General features: G+C 39.0%; 1 protein-coding gene across 1 annotated transcript in view; it reads right to left on the bottom strand.

Moving 5' to 3' along the window:
• Gmps (guanine monophosphate synthase) overlaps positions 1-15,941 on the bottom strand; it is a 77,502-nt gene that overhangs the window by 32,316 nt on the left and 29,245 nt on the right. The window contains exons 4-9 of the mRNA XM_004652101.2: positions 15,399-15,496; positions 11,714-11,817; positions 9,397-9,590; positions 8,996-9,161; positions 5,124-5,275; positions 3,447-3,620 (exon numbers count right to left, since the gene is read on the bottom strand). Of these exons, the coding sequence (XP_004652158.1) occupies positions 3,447-3,620; positions 5,124-5,275; positions 8,996-9,161; positions 9,397-9,590; positions 11,714-11,817; positions 15,399-15,496 (888 nt within the window). The remainder of the gene's footprint in view (positions 1-3,446; positions 3,621-5,123; positions 5,276-8,995; positions 9,162-9,396; positions 9,591-11,713; positions 11,818-15,398; positions 15,497-15,941) is intronic.

The raw sequence follows: 15,941 nt of genomic DNA, 5'->3' as shown, positions 1-15,941 counted from the left end.
TTAACTTTGACAGATAATCTGAGAGTCTTAACAGCCACCCCTAGCACCTTAAGCTCCTACCCTGAAGATATATAACATCAGATTGATACATCTAATAATACTTCAGATAATTAGAAAATCCAAACATTAAATTAATCCAAGATACAAAAATATATAATTGTCACATAAGAAACACAAAAAAATCAAGATAATATAAATCCACCAAAAAGTATTAAAGCATCAGAAATGACTTCTAGTGAGAATGATTTAGAAGAAATGCCTGAGAAAGATTTTAAAAGAATGATTATAAAAATATTCAAGGAGGAAACCAAAAAAATGAGAGAAGACACAGAAAACCAATTTAATGAAATAAAGTCAATACAAGACATAAATAAGGAAATAGAAATAATAAAGAAAAACCAGTCAGAATTACTAGCAATGAAGAACACAGTCAATAAAATAAAAAACTCTGTAGAAAATCTCATCAGTAGAATGGATGAAGGAGAAGACAGAATATCTAAACTAGAAGACCAGGTGACAGATCTAATACAGTCCAACAAAGAGAAAGACAAACTAATAGGAAAGTATGAATGGGAATTTCAAGATATTCAGGACACTATGAAAAGATCAAACATAAGAAATCAGGGTATAGTAGAAGGAGAAGAATTTCACTCCAATGGCAGAGTAGGCGTTTTCAACAAAATCATAGAAGAAAACTTCCCCCAAATTGTGAAAGAGATGCCAGTGCAGATACAGGAATCCTTTAAAACACTGAACAGACAAAACCTGGGAAGAACCTCTCCTCACATTATAATTAAATTACCAAACATACAAACCAAAGAAAATATACTGAAAGCAGTTAGAGAGAAAAATCAAGTCACATACAAAGGCAAGCCCATCAGAATCACAGTAGATTACTCAACACAAAGTTTAAAAGCCAGAAGGGAGCCGGGTGTGATGGCACACGCCTTTAATCCCAGCACTCAGGAGGCGCAGGTAGGAGGATTGCCATGAGTTCAAGGCCACCCTGAGATGACATAGTTACAGGTCAGCCTGGGCCAGAGTGAGACCCTACCTCAAAAAACCAAAAAAAAAAAGCCAGAAGGGAATGATGCATTCTAAGTTCTGAAGGATAACAACTGTCAGCCATGGTTACTTTATCCTGTAAAGCTATTCATTCAAATAGATGGAGAAATAAGACCATTCCATGACAAAAACAGGCTAAAGGAATATTTGAAGACAAAACAAGCTCTACAGAAAACACTTGAAAGGATCCTCCATGATGAAGAGAAAGAAAAGCACACACATAAGGAACCTGGAAAAAACAAACCATACTCAAGTACTAGTTAATACAAGAGAGCAAAGGTAAAACTACAAAAAAAAAAAAAAAGGCAAAAATAAATATACAACTTTCAATAATAACTCTTAATATCAACAACCTCAATGCCCCAACCAAAAGACATAGGTTTGCAGACTGGGTTAAAAAGCAGTACTTCAATTTGTTGCCTCCAAGAAACTCACCTTTCTACAAAGGATGGACACTATCTTAGGGCAAAAGATTGGAAAAATGTATTTCAAGCAAATGGGCCTAGAAAACAAGCAAGGGTTGCTATCCTAATATCTGACAAGGAAAGATTAAGGATGGTCACTTTATATTGATTAAAGGCACACTCCAAAAGGAGGATACTACAATTCTAAACATAGATGCACCCAACATGGGGGATTCCAACTTCGTCAAACAAATGCTATTAGAACTCAGGTCACAGATAATACCAAACAAAGTTATAGTGAGTGACTTCAACACCCCACTCTCATCAACTGACAGGTCATCCCGACAAAAAATAAGCCGAGAGGCATCTGGACTAAATGAGATCATAGAACAAATGTGCCTAACAGATATATACAGGACATTTCATCCAAATGCTGAAGAATACCATTCTTTTCAGCAGCACATGGAACGTTCTCTAAAATAGACTATATATTAGGACACAAAGCAAATCTTATCAAATACAGGAAAATTGAAATAATTCCTTACATTCTATCTGATCACAATGGGATCAAACTACAAATTAATGGCAAGAAAGGCTATACAGCATACACAAAATCATGGAAACTGAACAATACACTACTAAATGATGAATGGGTCAATGAAGAAATCAAGAAGGAAATCAAAAAAATTCATAGATAATTAAATGATAATGAGAACACAACATACCTAAACCTTTGGGACACAATGAAAGCAGTGCTAAGAGGGAAATTTATTGTTTTAGGTGGCTATATTAAGAAATTAGAAAGGTCACAAGTAAACAACATAATGCTTCACCTTAAAGCCTTGGAAAAAGAAGAACAAGGTGAACCAAAAATCAGTAGACAGGAAGAAATAATAAAGATTGGGGCAGAAATTAATGAAGTAGAAACAAAAATAATAATAATAACCCAAAGAATCAATGAAAGAAAGAGTTGGTTCTTTGAAAGGATAAACAAGATTGATAAACCCTTAGCAAATCTGAACAAAAGAGAGAAGAAACACAAATTAATAAAATTAGAGGCGAAAAGGCACCATCACAACAGATACCAAGAAATTAAAGAAATCATAGGGACATACTCCACGTGTGTGTGTGTGTGTGTGTGTGTGTGTGTGTGTGTGTGTGTGTGTTTGCAAGCAGAGACAGAGAGAATGGGCATGCCAGAGCCTCTAGCCACTGCAAATGAATTCTAAATGCATGCACCACTTTGTGCATCTGGCTTTTTGTGGGTACTGGGGAATCAAACCTGGATCATTGAGCTTTGAGGGCAAGTGTCTTAACCACTCAGCCATCTCTTCAGCCTGTTTTGTTTTGTTTTGAGGCAGGATCTTAAGTCTAGCCCAGGTTGACCTGGAACTCACTTTATACTTGAGCCTGACTCATGGCAATCTACCTATCTAAGTCTCCCAACTGCTAGGATTAACAGTATTATACCACCATGCCCGACTTAATATAAAAGAATAAATTTCTCATACACATTAAAACATGAATGAGCCGGACATGGTAGCACACACCTTTAATTGAGAGGCAGAGGTAGGAGAATCACCATGAGTTCAAGGCCACCCTGAGACTACATAGTGAATTCCAAGTCAGCCCAAGTTAGCACGAGACCCACCTCAAAAAAAATAAAAAAAAGAATGAATTGTGAAAATATAAGAAGTCAATCAAAGACCAGATATATGATTCAATGCCACAAAATATTCAGAATAGGTAAAACTATAAAGACAAATTAATTAGTGGTTGCCTATAGAGCTGATAGGCGGTTTAGGAGTAGGGCTCAGGAAAATAAAGAATGACTGCTAATGGTACAAGTTTCCTTCTGAGGGTAATGAAAATGTTCTACAATTAGACTGCAATGATGGTTATTCAAGCATGTGACTACTGGGAGGAAAGAAATTCTTCATGCATCTACTTTAAGGTTAAGTTCTCATAAGGTTTTACCTCTTCTCTCAACTTCCGGATCAGTTCTGTATCATTGTGATGTGTTTTGATGAGCTCAGCTTTGCCACTTGCAATAAGGGATGCACTTTCAATTAGATCAGGCCGTAAAGTGCCTTGGGCAAGGAAAACTTCCTCTGGCTTCAGGTTCATTTCTCCAATAACTTCATTAGCAATCTATTATTAGTAAGAGCAGAACAGCCTTCTAAGAAATCAATTTTCCCAAAAGACAGCAAAGTTTAAATTTCTCAGGGTTCTTTTGCAATACCAACCAGTTAGATTAACACTCACCCAACACCCCCAAATCCTAAGAACATGTGCATTCTACATGATTCAAAGTATATGAATATACTGGGCTGGAGAGATGGTTTAACGATTAAGGTGCTTGCCTACAAAGCCTAAGGACCCATTTTCTACTCTCCAGATCCAATGTAAGCCAGGCACACAAAGAGGCAAGCACAAGGTTGCACATGCCCACTAGGTGGTACAAGTGTCTGGAGTTCAATTTCAATGGCTGAGGCCCTGATGCACCAATTCTCTCTTTCTCTCTCTCTCTCTAAAATAAAATTTTAAAAATTTAAGTATATGAATATTTCCTTTAAGAACCTAAAATAGTCCAGTACCATCTGAAAATTGTCTAGATTTAAGCAGTCAAATAGCAACTTAAGGCTGGAGAGATGGCTTAGCGGCTAAGTGCTTGCCTGTGAAGTCTAAGGACCCCAGTTCGAGGCTCAATTCCAGAGGACCCATGTTAGCCAGATACACAAGGGGGTGCACACGTCTGGAGTTTGTCTACAGTGGCTGAAGGCCCTGGCGCACCCATTCTCTCTCTATCTGCCTTTTTGTCTGTTACTCTCAAATAAATAAATAAACAAAATTTAAAAAAAAATAGCTCAGCAACATACATGCTTTTTAAAATATATATACATTTTAGCAAAAAAAAAGCATCTACAGTAGTATGATATACTAAGGTAATAAATGCCATTTATCACTTCTTCAAATGTACATGGTATTGACATTACTACCTAGTAAACAGCAAAAAATACACACACACACACACACACAATTTATTTAAAGGCAAAAAATCATAGAGAATGGGCACGCCAGGGCATCCAGGACCTGCAAATGAACTCCAGACTCATGCACTAACATGTGTATCTGGATTCATGTGGGTACTAGGGAATCAAATTCAGGTCCTTAGGTTTTAAAGCCAAGTGCCTTAACCACTGAGCCAACTCTCCAGCCCCATACATGCTTGATACACACACACACACACACACACACACACACACACACACACACACACATTTTAATATTTTATTTTTATTATTTATTTGAGAAAGAGAGAAAATGAGAATAGACACACCAGGGCTTCCAGCCACTGCAAAAACACATGTGCCACCTTGTGCATCTGGCTACGTGGGTCCTGGGGAATCAAACCTCAATTCTTTGGCTTTGTGGGCAAGTGCCATAACTGCTAAGACATCTCTCCAGCCCCATACATGCTTTTTAAGCCTAAGAGTTTCTACCTATCAGTATGAAACCAATATGTACTAAAAGTCTCAGCCACAAATTAAAAAAAAAATCAAAATTAGCAAATTTTGTCACTTGATATGGTTAAAAAATACACTAATATTTACATAAAATAGGATACATTGATTATATCAAAAAAGAAAGTACCTTAACAAAAGTATCACCAATGATTTTTCTTTTCTCCTCAGGACTAGTAGTCATGTTTAACGTCTTGCTGATTCTTTTTCGTGGGGTCCTATCTTCATCGGAGATGGGTAAAGTAGTTGTTCCATTATAGAAGGAATGAGCAGCATTTATCACTAGGTGAGATGAGAGGAGTACTTTCAATCATTATGTCTTTAAACTATAAATATCTATTTGCAGAAAGATAATAGAGAGCCATCCTGTAATCTCCTGTACATTTGTCTACATATTCAAAAACTAACAAACCACAAGTTAGAGGGTTCAGATATGGAAATGCATTAAATTTACTCCTTATGAGAACCCCTTTAGAACAGCCTTTAGAGTGTAGTCTAGGGCCCTATTTTCCCTCTGCTCAGGGTTAAGTGTGCAAGAATCACAGCCCCAAGGGTCATACTGCATATACACAATCAATATCCAGAATGGCTCAAAGAACAGTTTCTTGAAAAACTGGTATTTATGAATATATTTAGCAATCTTTGTAGATCCTTTCATCTATCTTTTTTTTTTTTTTTTTTGAAGAGGCAGATAGAAACAGGGAACAGGCATACCAAAGCCTCTAGCCACTGAAAATGAACTCCAGACCCATGTGCCCCTTGTGCATCTGGCTTATGTGGGTCCTGGGGAACTGAACCAGAGTCCTTAGGCTTTGCATGCAAATGCCTTAACCATCATGCCATTTCCCCAGCCCTCACCTAGGTTTTTGAAAAGTAAGGCATGCAGGCATGGAGGTTGAGGTAGGAGGCCAGCCTGAAACTACACAGTCAATTCCAGGTCAGTCTGGGCTAGAGCTAGACCCTACCTTGAAAAATCAAAATAAATAAATAAATAAATAAATAAATAAATAAATAAATAAATAAATAAATAAATAATCAGGCTGAAGTTGTAGCTAATAAATAAAGAAAACATTTACCTAACATGTACAAGGCCCTGGGCTCAATCACTAGCACAGCCAAAACTAAGTATGATCTCTATTTAGTAGGACAGCTTAACTACTGGTAGGCTTCAGCATAAAATTACAAGCAACAAGGCCCTTTCACTGGGTTTAGTGGGTATCCATCATAAAGATGTAAGGCCCTTCTCTTAACCAGGTCAATCACCCCAGAGAAATGATTCTGCTCATGAACATTCTTTTAAACCGAGGACATGGTGGAAGGAGGGAGTCACCATTTATCCTGTATGTCTTAGCTCAACCCTCAGCTATGCTTGGTGTTAGTATGTACCAATAAACCTCACTCTTCAAATAGGAACAGACAACCACAGCTTGCTCCTATGCTTAGGAAAAGGGTCTACTTCCTTATTTTCAACCAATTCTTATTTGAGGCTCACCCAGGGACCCATGTTCAAAAGCTACCCAATGTTTCTGAGGCCTGGACCTCCCAGTAATGTCTACCATAAAGTCAGCTTATTGGCTTCCTTCCCGGTTGTAAACCAAGATTTTTTAATCCCTCCATTATGCTGATCCAGGTTGTTTTTTTTTTTTTTTTTTGCAGTGGTGTTAACAAATTTTAATTCAAAATAGACACTCTGAAAACAAAGTCCAACAAGCTCTAAATTTATAAGAATACACCAATAGTCACAGACCCAGTTTCACAACTGCCTTGAAGTGCACATTACAGTAATTACATGCAAGTGTTATAGTTAAAAAACCCATGTAACAACACTGCCAGATTTCCCAGAGGCCATCACACCTCCAGATCCTCTACCCAAAGGTGGGCAGGCTCTCTGCTGCACATTAACAGAGGGATGACTTGGATCTCAGCTGGTCCTTGTTGCCAGTTTTGGCGCTTTAAGTTAGTTATATTGATAGAAAAAAAAAAAAAAAAACAAGGTTTGGCATCCAGAGGACAGTGGAGATTCATCCTGTTGATGTGGACACCTGGGCTGGAGGAGAACCCACGTCTCCAACTCTAACACACATACCCTGAGCTATCCCAACAAGCAGAGCTCCTGGTCTGCCCTTCACTTTGTGCCTGAAACCTGCTCTCCACCTCAAGCAGAGCTCAAGTGCAGGAGCAGCAGGGGCTCCCTGTGCGTCCTGTCCTATCCTCCTGCTGGCTTGTGAGCAGCTCCAGCAAGGGCAAGGAAGAGTTCTTGATGTGTTCAGTTTATCCTAAAGGCACTAAAGAACCTTTGAATGGAAAAATGAGCTGTCACCACATCAGAAGAAAGTCTGCACTGGAAAGCACTTCCACTCCTGAAGACTTTATTTAGAGAGCAACATTTGATTATCAGCGACACACCAGACCTCAGGCTAAAAGTATTTTTAATAAATGAAAAACATCTGGTTTTCTATTAATTTTTTTTTTTTCTTTTTCAAGGTAGGGTCTCAGTCTAGCCCAGGCTGACCTGGAATTCACTATGGTGTCTCAGGGTGGCCTTGAACTCACAGCACTCCTCCTACCTCTGCCTCCCAATGAATTATATTTTTAAAAAAAACAGTGCCAGGAGAAACCTGAAAAAGTGTAAATCAAAATTATAATCTCATAAGCAAACAGCGTTCATAGATTCAGCAGAAGTCAATGCTTAAAAAGTGTGTTCTCGGGGAGCCATATACATCACAGTACTCACATCTCTAAACATGTAATGTCCTTAGCTGCTGTCTGCAAAGTTGGGGGATAAGCAATGCTTTAAATGTTTAATAATCAAGTATTCTCAAACAAGCAAATTTTCCTTTAAAAAAATACATAAGTATTTAAAGATTTCAGTTTCTTACCATTTGATACTGACACTCCTAGGAAAACAAGCTGTGCACAGAATACCAAAAGATCTAATTTACATGACAGGAAAAAAAAAAAAAACTGACAGTAACCGTTACAAATCAAATTGCAAGAAACAGTACATCTGAGGAATTATCTGTCTCCTTAACAGGAGTCTTTCTGAGCACCTGGCTAATCCAGGTTTTTGTGGGGTTGAAATTTCTTAGGATATAGAATAATACCAGCCATGGTAGCACAAGCCTTTAATCCCAGCACTGAGAAGGCAGAGGTAGGAGGATCACTGTGAGTTTGAGGCCAGCATGAGACCAAATAGTGAATTCCATGTCAGCCTTAGCTAGAGCAAGACCTTATTTCAAAAAATAAATAAATAAACAAATAGAATAAGCTATCTTAAAAAGCAAATGTTACACTGGGATGACAAGAACTGTACACAAAAATGATTATAAATCAGATAGGTGTGTGGCACATGCTTTTAATTTCAGCACTCAGGAGGCTGAGGTAGGAGAGGTAAGCTATGTGAGTTCAAGGTTACTCTGAGACTACGTAGTGAATTCCAGGTCAGTCTGGGCTAGAGTGAGACCCTACTATTGTGGAATAAAGGTAGGAAAAGACAACTTTGAGAAACTGACTAGAACAGAACACAATGGTAGCTAGAAAATGGTAATTTTACCAATTTAAGTTTAATAGGCCCAACAATCAATAGTTTTATTTTATTTTTAATTTTTTTGGTTTATTTTTATTTATTTATTTGAGAGCAACAGACAGAGAAAGAAGCAGAGAGAGAGAGAGAGAGAGAGAATGGGAGCACCAAGGCCTCCAGCCACTGCAGACAAATTCCAGATGTATGCGGCCCCTTGTGCATGTGGCTAACGTGGGTCCTGGGGAATCGAGCCTCAAACCAGGGTCCTTAGGCTTCACAGGCAAGCGCTTAACCGCTAAGCCATCTCTCCATCCCAACAACCAATAGTTTTAGATTATGTATTTGGATCCCTTTTGAACCAGAGGTAATTATAAAAATAAAAGATATTTTCAATCTTGAATTTACTGAAAAGGAAAAAAAAAAAACTACAACTGGTTAGCTCTGACATATAATTAACTTCCCCTGTGATTCACTGATACCTTTGACCTGAATCCCAAGCTTTTTGAGGGCTTCTTCAACAGACTGGCTTTCTCGTTTTCTCATAAAGCCATTATCAATGTGCACAGCAATGACTTGATCTTGGTTCAGAGCACGATTTAGCAAAGCTGTACAAACTGTTGAATCTACACCACCACTGAGTAAAACCTACAAGTAAAAAGAAAAGGGAAAAAAAATAAAATGAACAGAATAAACAAAAATAAAATGAACACTATCACTTCGTGCCATTAATTAAAAGCACTGTTTAGATCTAAAGACACGTATGAAAAACAGACCCAGAAGTAATATAACACAAAATTGATATTTGACCAGTCAGCATCTAACTAAGGGCTCCAACATCACTGACATAAATTTGCAGACCACCAAATGACAAACTGCTTACCAAAACTTTTGATGTGCCTACTTGCTCTTTTATCTCGCGAATACATTCCAATTCTCGGTTTTGAACAGTGAAGGTCCCACTGCATCCAGCTATATCATAAAGGAAATTCTTCAGTATTACTTTTCCATTTTCTGTTAGTCCAACTTCAGGATGGAACTGAGCTCCATATAACTTTTTAGATTCATTTGCTATACCTTCAAGGAGAAAATAAATCACCAAGTGTCTTCACGTTAAAAAGATACAAAAAAGGGCTGCAGAGATGGCTTAGCGGTTAAACGCTTGCCTGTGAAGCCTAAGGACCCCGGTTCGAGGCTTGGTTCCCCAGGACCCACGTTAGCCAGATGCACAAGGGGGTGCACGCGCCTGAGTTCGTTTTCAGTGGCTGGAGGCCCTGGCGCACCCGTTCTCAATCTCTCTCTCTCTGTCTCTTTCTCTCTCTCTGTCACTCTCAAATAAATAAATAATTAATTAACAAAAAAAAAGATACAAAAAAAATCCACAACTCACCAAAATCTATCTGTAAATATTAAAACTAATATGGCTGACTCAAACATTAGAGAAAAACTTTGTAATATAAACAAAACTACCCCACTATAATAATCTTTATTAAGTCTTCATATAAAAATAAATGAGAGCTGGAGAGATGGCTTAGCGGTTAAGTGCTTGCCTGTGAAGCCTAAGGACCCCGGTTCGAGGCTCAGTTCCCCAGGACTCATGTTAGCCAGATGCACAAGGGGGCGCATGTGTCTGGAGTTCATTAGCAGTGGCTGGAAGCCCTGGCTCGCCCATTCTTTCTCTCTCTCTCTCTCTCTCTCTCTTTCTCTTTCTCTCTCTATCACACTCAAATAAATTTTAAAAAATGAACAAAAAAAATTTTTTTAAGAAATACTTTTTTTTTTTAAGATTAAAAGAATCTCAAGCTAGACAGATGGCTTAATGGTTAAGGTTAAGGTAAGGTGCTTGTCAGCAAAGCCAAAGGACCCAGGTTCAATTCCACAGTACCCACATGTAGCCAGATGCACAGGGTAGCACATACATTTAGAGTCTGCAGTGGCTAGAGGACCAGTTGTGCCCATTCCCTCTACCTATCTGACTCTTTCTCTCCCTGCACCCTCCCCCTGTCAAATAAATAAATAAAAATAAAATATTTTTTAAAACTGAAAATGAAACCTAACATGGCAGTACATGCCTTTAATCCCAGCACTTGGGAGGCAGAAATAGGAGGATCACTGTGAGTTCAAGGCTACTGTGAAACTACATGGTGAATTCCAGGTCAGCCTGAGCTACAGTGAGACCCTATCTTAAAAAAGAAAAGATATAATAGCTGGGAAATAGAACCAGCCTAGATGTCCCTCAACAGATGAGTGGATAATGAAGATGTGGCACATTTATACAATGGAGTCCTACTCAGCGGTAAAGAAAAATGAAGTTATGAAATTTGCAGAAAAATGGATGGACCTGGAAAGTATTATAGTAAGTGAGGTAACCCAGGCCCAGAAAGCCAAGCGCCACATGTTCTCTCTCATATGTGGATCCTAGCTACAGATGATTGGGCTTCTGCGTGAGAATGAAAATACTTAGTAGCAGAGGCCAGTAAGTTAAAAAGGAGACATAAAGGGTAGAGAAAGGAAGAGAGGAGGATACTTAATAGGTTGATATTGTATATATGTAATTACAATGATTGTAATGGGAAGGTAATATGATGGAGAATGGAATTTCAAATGGGAAAGTGTGGGGGTGGGGAGGGAGGGAATTACCATGGGATATATTTTATAATCATGGAAAATGTTAATAAAAATTTATAAAAAAAAAAAGAAAAAAATTGTTTTTAATTTTGTTTGTTCATTTTTATTTATTTGAGAGTGAGAGAGAGTGGGAGAGAGAGAGAGAGACAGAGAGAGAATGGGCATGCCAGGGCCTCCAGCCACTGCTAACAAACTCCAGACGTGTGACCCCTTGTGCATCTGGCTAATGTGGGTCCTGGGGAATCAAGCCTTGAACCAGGGTCCTTAGGCTTCACAGGCAAATGCTTAACCGCTAAGCCATCTCTCCAGCCCAAGAAAAGAAAAATTTTTAAAAAGCTCTTACTTATTCCCAGGACTATTACTAATTATCCTTTATGAGAGTTAGAGAGAGAAAGAAGTACAAGGGTGGGGGGCAGGGGCAGAAGCACAGAATGAATTGGCACACCAGATTAAATTCTCATAGTTAATAATAGCTGACACTATCACACTGACAATAGGAAGACTCATACATAATCATTCAGTTGCCTTGAAAAACTCATTCAAATGAGATCTGAGGAATCTGAAACTCTCACCTGCTATGATGTTCCCCGAACGTGCCACAACCTTGAATCCATCAGCTACTTTGTCTACACTGTCTCCGTGTGTGAGTAAAACAACTTCTTCCTTCTGAAGGCCCCTAACATATAAAAAGTACAATGTTACACACAAATGTCTTCATGAAAAATTTGATTAGTAGGCTATTTTGCCTTTGAAAAACAAGTCTCCCATGTTTAGAACAAGAAAACAGGGGAAAAGTAATTAACAGTGAAACACTATTAGACTTTAAATGTATTCTATTATAAATAAAGATAATAGGGCTTAGCAGTTAAGGTGCTTGCCTGCAAGGCCTACGAGCCCAATTCCCCAGTACCCATGTAAGCCAAATGCACAAGGTGGTGCAAGGTCTGGAGTTCAACTCAAGGTCCTGGCACACCCATTCTCATCTGCCCCTTTCTCTCCCTCTTGCAAATAATAAATAAAATATATAAATAAAGCCAGATGGACCAGGTTCACTTCCCCAGTACCCACGTAAAGCCAGATGCACTAAGTGGCACAAGCATCTGAAGTTCATTTGCAGTGGCAGGAGGCCCTGGCATGTATGCATACACGCATGTACACAACATACACAACAGTCTCAGTCTCTCTCAAATAAGTAAAAATATTTTATTTAAAAAAAGGCAATTCGGGCTGGAGAGATGGCTTAGCAGTTAAGCGCATGCCTGTGAAGCCTAAGGACACTGGTTCCAGGCTCTATTCCCCAGGGTCTACATTAGCCAAATGCACAAGGGGGCATACATGTCTGGAGTTTGTTTGCAGTGGCTAGAAGCCCTGGCGTGCACATTCTCTCTCCCACTCTCTATCTGCCTATTTCTCTCTCTCTCTCTCTCCCTCCCTCTCTCTCTCTGTCACTCTCAAATAAATAAATAAAAAATGAACAAAAAATAAAATAAAATAAAAAGAGGCAATTCCACAAAATAGCCTGGATATCCATGACCTCATAGTGTCTGTACTACCTATACAAGACCCTCATAATAGGAGGAAAAGATGACAACATCAAAATAAAAGAGAGACTAATTGAGAGGGAGATGGAATATGATGGAGGGTGGATTTGTGAAGGGGAAAGTAAAGGAGGGGAGGAAATTACCATGGTTTATTATCTGTAATTATGGAAGTTGTCAATAAAAGTTGTTTAGGCTGGATATGGTGGACCAGCACTCAGGAGGAAGAGATAGGAGGATCACCATGAGTTCAAGACCACCCTGAGACTACATACTGAGTTCCAGGTTAGCCTGGGCTAGAATGAGACCCTACCTCAAAAAACAAAACTAAAAACAAGTTATTAAAAGAGGCAGCTCATAAAAATTGAAAATTTAAACAAGTATATAAATGAGATTTGAAAAACAAACCAAAAACTTCAAGAGACAAAAAAATAATTAAAATTACATTTCAACATTACTTCTCTATTAGAATTATAATACACGTGGTACACCTATACATATATACTCAATCTCTATGAAAATAATTAAAAAAAAAAAAAAAAAGACATAGCCAGGTGTGGTGGTGGATGCCTAATCCCAGCACTTGTAAGGCAAAAGTAGGAAGATTGTTAGTTCAAAGCCAGCCTGGGACTACATAGTGAATTCCTAGGTAAGTCCCTACCCTGAAAAAACAGGCAGTCACCAGGCATGGTGGCACACACCTTTAATCCCAGCACTCGGAAGGCAGAGGAAGGTGGATCTCCATTGAGTTCGAGGCCACCCTGAGACTACATAGTGAATTCCAGGTCAGCCTGGGCTAGTGAAACCCTACCTCAAAAAAAAAAAAAAAAAAAAAGAGGCAACACAGGTGAGCAGGAAGGAAATAAGACACATATTAATAATGAGTTTAACAAATAGATGGTAAGTACCCAGCCTGAAAGAAGTACAGGAGAAGGTGTGCACAGGAGCAAAGCAGATGCAAGCAAGACAGTTTAAAACATTATTCATTTGTCACATTTAGCACATAAATGTATAAAATCATACTTTACCTAAAAGGGAAAACAAAACATAGCATGGTGGTACATACCTGTTAGTCCAGTGCTGGAAGGCTGAAGCAAGAGGATCAGTAGTTTGAGGCCACCTTAGGCTACCCAGCAAAACCATCCATCTCAATAAAAAGAAAAAAGGCTGTGCAACTGTCTCAAAAAGAAAAACAGGACTGGAAGTAGTTAAGGTGCTTACCACAAAGCCTAAGGACACAGGTTGAATCCCCCAGTACTCATGTAAGCCAAATGCACCAAGTGATCCATGTCTGGATTTCACTTGCAGTGGCTGGAGGCCCTGGCACACCCATTAACCCCCTCTCTCATTCTCTTCCTCTCTCTAATAAATACATATTATTTTTAAAGTTAGGCTAGAGAGATGGCTTAGTGGTTAAGGCGCTTCCCTGCAAAGCCTATAGACCAGAGTTTGATTCTTCAGTACCCACACAAGCCAGATGCACAAAGTGGTACATGTGTCTGGTTTTCTTTTGCAGTAGCTAGAGGCCCTGGCGCACCCATCCTTTCTCTCTCTCTGTCTACCCAACTCTCAACCTCTCTCAAGTAACTCTCAAATAAATAAGTAAATAAAATATTTTTTTTTCCAAGGTAGGGTTTTACTTTAGCCCAGGCTGACTTAGAATTCACTATGTAGTCCCAGGGTAGCCTCAAATTCACAGCAATCTTTCTACCTCAGCTTCCTGAATGCTAGGATTAAAGCATGTGCCACCAAACCCAACCTAATTTTTTGTTTTTTAAGAAGAGCCTGGGCTGGAGAGAATGCTTAGCAGTTAAGGCGCTTGCCTGCAAAGTCTAAGGACCCAGGTTCAATTCTCCAGTACCCACATAAGCCAGATGCACATAGTGATGCATGCATGTGGAGTTCATTTGCTGTGGCTAGAGGCCCTTACATGGCCCCCTACCCCCGCAAAAAGAAGTAAAACTATTAAAAAAGAAGAAGAGCCAGGCATGGTGGTACATGCCTTTAATCCCAGCACTTGGGAAGCAGAAGCAGGAGGGCTACCAGCCTGAGACCATATAGTGAATTCCAGGTTAGCCTGGGCTACAGTAATACCCTACCTCAGGGGTAAAAAAAAAAAAAAAAAATTGGGGGCTGGAGGGATGGTTTAGTGGTTAAGGCGTTGGCCTGCAAAGCCAATGGACCCAGGTTCGATTCCCCAGGATCCATATTAGCCATATGCACAAATGGGTGCACATGTGCAGAGATTGTTTGCAGTGGCTGGAGGCCCTAGCACTCCCATTTTCTCTCTCAATCCCGCCCACCCATTCTCTGTCAACTAAATTTAAATTTAAATTTAAAAACTGGGGCTGGGGGCCAGGTGTGGTAGTACACGCCTTTACTCCTAGCACTTGGGAGGCAGAGGTAGGAGGACTGCTGTGAGTTCAAGGCCACCCTGAGACTACATAGTGAATTCCAGGTAAACCTGGACTACATTGAAACTGTACCTCAAAAAAAAAAAAAATTGGGGCTGGGGTGATATTTCAGTAGGTTCCTGCCATGTTTCTAATGAGCATTATACCATCCTGTACTTTCTGAACACTTGACTGAAAGCAACTAAGACATGTACACTTGTGTGGCTACTGCTGGAGCCTTACTTTCTAAGTTGTCTTACTATATACTACATATATTTATTATATATATCTTTACTATTCTTGTTCATTTAAAAGTATAATAATACCTGAATAATGAGCACGTATTATCCACACTAATGTTGAAGACTCCATCTTCTCTAACACTTTTTTTGTGCACAGTACCTCCAAATACTTTATTCATCATCTGTTTAAAGAACAAAATTTATTAATATGAATAAAAACACCTAATTTATTATGCTGAAATAATTGTTTACATTCCATGCTTTCAGAGTACCTGTTATATATATTGCATATAACATATAAATATATGTTTTTATATATACACACACACACATATAAATAAATGAAATTTGATAAATGTAAATAGCTTGGTCTTACTGTACATGAAATTATTAAGAGATATGGTTATATAACAAAATTTGGTTGCAATTGTGAACTGAGTTTCATTTCTGTTAAAAGCTGACATATGGGCTGAAGAGATGGCTTAGCGGTTAAGGTGTCTGCCTGCAAAGCCAAAGGATCTCAGTTCAATTCTCCAGGACCCACGTAAGCCAGATGCACAGGGGGACACATGTATCTGGAGTTCGTTTGCAGTGGCTGGAGGCCCTGGCATGCCCATGCTCTCTTTC

The sequence above is a fragment of the Jaculus jaculus genome, chromosome 11, assembly GCF_020740685.1.
Source record: "Jaculus jaculus isolate mJacJac1 chromosome 11, mJacJac1.mat.Y.cur, whole genome shotgun sequence".
Lineage (NCBI taxonomy): Eukaryota > Metazoa > Chordata > Mammalia > Rodentia > Dipodidae > Jaculus > Jaculus jaculus.
This window is presented reverse-complemented; position numbering and strand designations above follow the sequence as displayed.